The 7149-nt window shown below is 37.6% G+C and overlaps 1 protein-coding gene across 4 annotated transcripts in view; it reads right to left on the bottom strand.

Annotated features, from left to right (window-relative positions):
* Positions 1-374: 374 nt before the first annotated feature.
* CEP170B (centrosomal protein 170B) overlaps positions 375-7149 on the bottom strand; it is a 75761-nt gene continuing 68986 nt past the window's right edge. For all 4 annotated transcript variants that reach the window (XM_081332677.1, XM_081332680.1, XM_081332678.1 and 1 more), the window contains exon 19: positions 375-6346. In XM_081332677.1, coding sequence (XP_081188803.1) covers positions 6111-6346 — 236 coding nt within the window. In that variant the 3' untranslated portion in view covers positions 375-6110. The remainder of the gene's footprint in view (positions 6347-7149) is intronic.

The raw sequence follows: 7149 nt of genomic DNA, 5'->3' as shown, positions 1-7149 counted from the left end.
CTATTTTTTCCCCCTCTTCCATAGGATAATTGTTATTTTGGCTACCTAAAAGCTCATTTGCATGAGGTGAGTGAATGGTGGAAGACAGAGCAGCAGCAATTCTCCAATCCTTCTCTTGCTTGCTATGGATTATTTGTTTGTTTGTTATTCCTTCCTCTCCTTGCTCCCCAGCATTTTATAGTCAGAAAGATGTCTGGAACCTTAAAAAGAAAATCTGTTCCTATAGATTCAAACAGGTGTGTATTTCTTACCTTTCCCAACCTGAAGCCTCCAAAGAGATTAGCTCAGGTCTCCAACTTTGTATAAACCTGGTACGAGAATGATTTATTATAGCAAATTTGTGGTAAAATTATATAAAATAACCATTTATTTTGGTTTGAAAGACATCCACAACATTATTCAGAAACAAAATGGTACAGATAAACTGCCTGTCAAGCAAAATAAATTACTGGGTGTTTTTTTTTAAAAAAGGGGGGGAAGCATCCCATTGAAGGTCTGCAGGAATCAGATGGATCTTATAATTATACACAGTATTTCAAAGAGGACATCAACATGAAATAAAAGATGAACCAAAAATGGAAGTCACTGAAACAGTTCTGAGTTATACAAAGCTGAATTTCAGTAATGCTCTCATACAGCTCAGCTTGCTTTAGTGTGGCATGCAGATCTAATACAATGATAGCTGTGAAAAAATGTTTAACAGTGGAAAACAGTTTCAGTAGAGTAACAACCACCAGATGCTTAGGCACCATTGAGCAGGGGACACAACAGAAAGTGAACAAGTAGTTTTCTGGACTTTAATAATGGCAAGATCAGGAATTCATTTGCCACAGGAAGAAGGGAGGGAAGGAAGGAATCCATCTACAAAAGTGAAAAATAAGTAGCAACTTACTTCTTTCAAAAGTAGGTATCTGTAAACATTCAGAGCAAACATTTTCTCTAATTCATGTAAGGATGAGTTGGGGAATACATACATTAGATTTTTAAAGTGTATATATTTAAGACACATTGTATAGCTTAAACTGAAGTGTGATTTAAGGTCTAAGATATCTTGTAATGAGATTTATCATTTTTAATTGGTTTCAAAGCCTTGAACGCACCTTGGGTTGCTTTCATGCAATGTGGAAAAACACTTGCCCAACCCATTTCTCTCAGGTAAAATGAGAACAAGTTATTCCTTCCATCTAATGTACACAGCTGGTCATTCTTGAAAACTTGCCTCTGATTTTTTTCCTAATTTGAATTGAACCCAACCATAGAGGTAGTCCTCACTTAATAACTGCCCTGTTTAGCAATCTTTCAAAGTTATGACAGTCTTTGAATTTATGATAGTGCAGCATCCCACAGTCATGTGGTTTTCACTTACATGTTTCACAGCTAACTTCCAACAAGCAGAGTCAATGATGAAGCTAGCATAATAAGTTGTGGACGTGTGATGTCTTGCTTAATTGTGTAGCATAGCAACAGAGTTGTCAGTCTCGATTGTGGTAAACATGCAGAATCATACGTACACACACCTCTGTTTGAAATCTATATAAAAACTTTTAGATGGGCAAAAATTGCCCCCACTAACTGCTTTCATTCAGTTTTTTTACATACATATTTATTTAGCACATTTATGTTACTACACACTCTCAACCTATATGATAGTATTATTACCACCAGCATGAGAATGGCATCATTCTTTTCAAACAGATAAACATTCTCTCAATGGGTCATACTCATTCAATCTTGATCAGTCATTTTAACCTAAGGAGGATAAACTGTTTTCTCTAAACAAGCTACTCTGAAGAACTCAAACATTTGTCACTGAACTTCAAAGGATCTGGGCTTTGTAATCCTTTGAAACTGGCTAGCCAAATATAGAGGTTTTCATTAAATAAAAAAAACCTATGTATCACCATCTAGGTCCCATTTATTTGACTTTCTGCTTATCAGAAAGTCAATTAAATGGGGCCTAGATGGTACCCACATACTGGGATTAAATGTTTAACTAATCAAGGAGAGAAGCAACCTGGAATTAAGGAGAAACTTCCTAACAGTGAAGACAATTAACCAGTGGAACAGCTTCTCTTCAGACATTGTGGGTACTTCATCACTCAAGGTTTTTAAGAAGAGACTGGACAACCACTTGTCTGTAATGATATAGGGACTCCTTGAGCACAGGGGGCTGGATTAGAAGACCTCCAAGGTCCCTTCTAGTTCTATTCTGATTGATTGGTTGATATTGCACTAGAGAAATCCAATATGAGAATATGGCTTTTTCTTTCTTAAGTGTATCAGAAGTGATATGCAATCTATTTGTAATATATTAACTATATAACATTAGTTTCAAGTTTAAATTTTATCTGTAGGGTAAGCCCAAGATCTTTTTTGCTACCTTTGAGCAAACCTGACTTCTATGTCCATGCCTTCTGGAGGTTCATACACAGATACAGCATTGGACTAGTATCTCACCTTAGGCTTAAATATTTATGAAACATATGCTCAGGTGTGAACGTTTTTCCACATGTTAAACCTACATTTTCTAGAATTCCCCAGATACATGCTGTCTGGGAATTTTGAGAATTGTACATTCTATGCATCTGCAATTCATTCTGTTGGGAAAAGATGACTTAGAAGATGGCATAAATACAAAACTGCTTTTCTAGGATTTTTTCTAAGCTTTTTCTAAGCTTACTCAAACTTAGATTCTCTCTCTGCAACAGTTTATTTCGAAGATAATCTAATATAGACTTGGTGCTAGCAAGTGTGACATCAATAATTAACGTGAAGAATTTTGATGCATTTACAAATTTTGGATTCTTTAAAGACAAGTTGGAAACGTTTGGTGAGCAGTAAGAATTGACATATGACATGTCTATGACTCAGAGACAAGTTTCCAAGCAACCATCAGGTACAATTAAATGGACACTATATAAATGAATCTGTAACTGGATCAGTTTCTAACGGGAAAAGTACTGGCAATTTTTATTTGGTGCCTCAACATCAATAGCAGCATTTACATTATTTAAACCTGTGCACAATCAAGTATCTTTATGACAGATAAAATCCAACTGGATAGCAAAGCTTTCCTCTGAGCAACTCAACTGAATTTTTCATTCACTTTCCAAAGCAATTTTACTTCTACAAGAGTTTAACATTTTAGATATGTTCTCTATAGCAGAGGTCCCCACTACCGTGTCATGGCCTAGTCAGAATCAGGCCACATGAGTGGTGAGCTAGCACGTATGTATGCGCACCTTCGACTTGTGTAAGCACTGGGCCAGCGCATGTGCACATGCACAACTCTACTTGCTCAAGTCAAGCTGTGCACATGCCGGCCCACCGCTTGAACAAGTTGAGCTGTGCGCCAGCCTGCCACTTGCGCACCATGGTTCCCCTCTACCCCCCCCCCCCGCTGGGTTGCCAAGCCGCAAAGCTTAGGGACTGCTGCTCTACAGGTTGTATTCACACTCCATCATTTCCAGGCCTGAATAACTTACTGTCAATTCAGTAGTTCTCTCAACTGTATTTAATCTGGTGATCTTCAACAATCATTTAGAAATGAAGTGAATATTATAAAAAATTTCCCCGTGTCAACTGATATCAGTAAGCGCTCCAAATAGTTAACAGTGCTGTTCGTAGCCCCATCCTACTTAATTACTGATTTGACAAATGAACAATTTATTTTAATTGGAAAAATGGGCATTTAAAAATGTTTGCAAAGTTATTCTTGGTATTGGTATTAACTTTATAATGGCCAGACGTAAGACAGTTATAATACTGCACTGAAGAGCTACTAACTTGACACATCATCACCCAGACAAGTTTTAGCATTGAGATTCAAGAAAGGATGGCACCAATATTAGAAATTGTTTTGTGGTTGGACAATGGAGGAGGCAAGTATTAATTCATGCTTTTTGTTCTTAGGTGCTCAAATTTCCAGTACAGGAATATTGGATAACACTGAATATTGGAGCAAATTAGTTTACTTACTTTCTCCTAGAAGCTACATTAAACTAAAAACTGTTATATAATTTCCATGATATATCCCAGGATCTACATTCATTTGAGCAATTTAAGGCAACAGCTACAATATCACCATTATTTGTGGCAACTTTTTGATAGTCCCCATCTAATAATTTGGAATAGAAAGGAATATGGGATTCTGCAAGGCCAGCTCTGAAGGACAGAGAAATCTGCTCTTTGCTGGAACCAAAAGTTCAGCATAATGTCTACTGCAATGTTTCTCAGCTTTGGCAATTTGAAGATATGTGAACATCAACTCAAAGAATTCCCTAGTTAGCATAATGTCAAGCTGCAAACTGTCAATGTTTCAAACACACCTTCAAGCAGTCATGGTTGAGAAACTCTGGTCTACTGATACAACATGCTACATTTCTCATGTTGCATGGGATATCCATTAACCCTAAACCAAGCATGAGAGGATCATCTCATGGGGGCTTGTTGAGCATGCCTTGTTGAAGATCCACTACCCAAACCTTGAAACTAGGATATGGAGACATTGTTTTTTACTGCTCAAAACTGTTTTCCTAACGGTAAAAAAGAAGGCCTGTACCTTTCTGCTCTTTAAATAGTGCATGAATGTCAGTGAGATTCAGACCAAGTATACACATGCTAAGTTGTGGTTAGCTTAGATCCATACTACACAACAAGCCAGGATGAGCAACTTTTTCTACCTAGCAGCTGAACTATGTTTTTCTGCTCAGCCTGAGTCCCAAAGGGAGATGACATCTGTCATCACTAAAGTAGCCTGAGCCATGATTTGGAAATACATTGTGTTACTGTGCAATTTATAGGCAAAATTGGTACCTGTACCTTAAGCTTTGCAGAGCATTTCCCCCTTTCCCCCCCTCCAATTTACACATACACAACCAGGGACTATTGGCTTAAAGTTTTAAAGACTGCATTTCAACTGCCCCCACCCAAAATTCTACTAAGAAATAAACTGCACAAAGCTGTGCATGATCCAGAATGGCTCCTCCAGATAAAAAAATTAGTTCCACAGAACTGGGTTAAGCATCAGTATCCACTCTTGGGCTTAAGCTTAATTATCATGCTGAACCCAAATCAATCAAGCCACATGGTGGCTTAGCAAAGTTGTGATCATGTTATTACTATGGTTTATAGATGAGTGTTGTGTCAGTCCAGATATTCTGGTTTATTCAACAGGCCATGGTTAAAAGGATTATGTGTAAACCTTACCACCAAAGTACTGGGGAGAAATGGTGACTACTTGCCCAGTTGTGGAACATTTATTCATATGCCCCTCTTTAGATAGAATTTAAAAAAATATTCAGAGCACATAAACCCTTTGTTACATGGAGACTAACATGATACAGTAAGAATTTGGCAACCTGGCTATACAAAATCCTAATTTGGTCATTGAATCCTCTCCTATAGAACTATTTATTTGGAATTTTGCAAATGAATTACATACAGAAAACAATGCAGCCATATTCACAGCTCTCGTCTCCACTCTTTTAAGAAGTGGACCAGTGAAAGCTATATGACTAGAAGCAAAATTATTCAATATCATCTTTGCTTCCTCCTTGAAGACATTTTTCAGGCAACAGCTCCTGAATTTCTAAAAGTAAGCTATGCTGCCTTACTTTACCTGACAGTATGAAAAATAAATCCTGACCAAACCATTTGAATACTCCATATTTAAAATTAATTATACAGCACCAGCTATCCACTGTCTCAAAAAGTATATTTTCAAAATGGATTCTATATACAACTCAACCAATTGCTATGAACAGGCTATATCTGAGAACATATCAGAGCTTCAGCAATAGAGAATGAAGAATATGCAAGGTCTGCTTTGTTATGGCACAATAGAAGAATGGCACACTGAATTGCTCTCTATTAAAAAAAAATATCTTGTGGATGTGTTGTTCCACACCATTAAACCTTTCTTCCCCACAAAGGGCTTCATCCAGACTTCAACTGCTCACATAGCAGAGGTTGTACCTTTTTCCCCATTTTGTGCAATGTGCTAACAATCTAAACAACTGTTCCACGTGGATGTGCCCACAACCACTCACACACAACTCATATGCAATACTAAACGCCACAGTAAATGACATATTATAGGAAATGTTCCGTCAGATCACATATTTCTCTCCATCTGATACAAATGTTTTATCCTGCAGGCCAGTAGACCCAAAGTTTGATTTTTGAATGTAATTCATTTTCTTGACAGGTGACAAAGACTCCAACACAGATCCAGAAGTGTTGTTGGTAGTCCTGACTTTAGCTGCTTCAGGTTGTAGCACAGAACAGGTCTTGTTATTGGTGAGCAAATCCAAGTTCCCACTTGGGTCAATGATGGCGTTTATAACTGCCAAAAAGGAAAGAAAGAAGCATGAGCAGAATTTCTTACAAAATTCCAACTTACTTCTTCTCTTGATGTTTGATACCCAAGCAACAACTGAGTGCATGGACAGTGAATGGCTTCTATTTCAGAAGCATGATCTCCAGGCAGATATTTAATGCTATGAAAGCTCATGGCTGCTTTGTGAAGACTGAATTATATTGATTTGATTTATATAGCTGCCCCTCTCATGTATGTGACTCTCGGTGGCTTACAATAAAATACATAAAATGTGCAATATAAATATAAAATACATAGTAGTTCGGGATCATCCAACCAATTACGGCATCCACAGTATCTGGATACAGTAGGCTCTATCACATGCCTTAGGCCCTGGGCTTGGGGACAAAACCAAGTCTCCAAGGCCTTAGGGATACTCCTTAACTGATGGTATTTGGAGCATACCTCTCCTGCTAGACAGGCAGAGACAATTGGGGAAAGACGGTCCCATTAGTAAATGGATCCAGTCCCAAGACATGAAGGGTTTTAAAGGTGAATTGAATTGAAGCACCCTGAATTGTACATGAAAGCATACTGGCAGCCAGTGCAGCACATGAAGCAGTGATGACATATGCACCAAGCAACTGGTTGCATTCTACACCAGTTGAAACTTCCAATACCCTTTGAGGGCAGATATATATTTATCCTCACTTGAAGTTTCTCAGCAGACATTTTGTTTTACCTGAAGATCAAAATAAATCTTGTTTTTTTAAAAAAAATATGTTTTATTGATTTTTAACATACACCTTAATATTGGTAAACATCGTGTT

The sequence above is a fragment of the Vipera berus genome (genome assembly GCF_964194415.1).
Source record: "Vipera berus genome assembly, chromosome: 1".
Classification (NCBI taxonomy): Eukaryota; Metazoa; Chordata; class Lepidosauria; order Squamata; family Viperidae; genus Vipera; species Vipera berus.
Note: the sequence above shows the minus strand (reverse complement) of the source record. Positions and strands in the feature narration are given on the sequence as shown.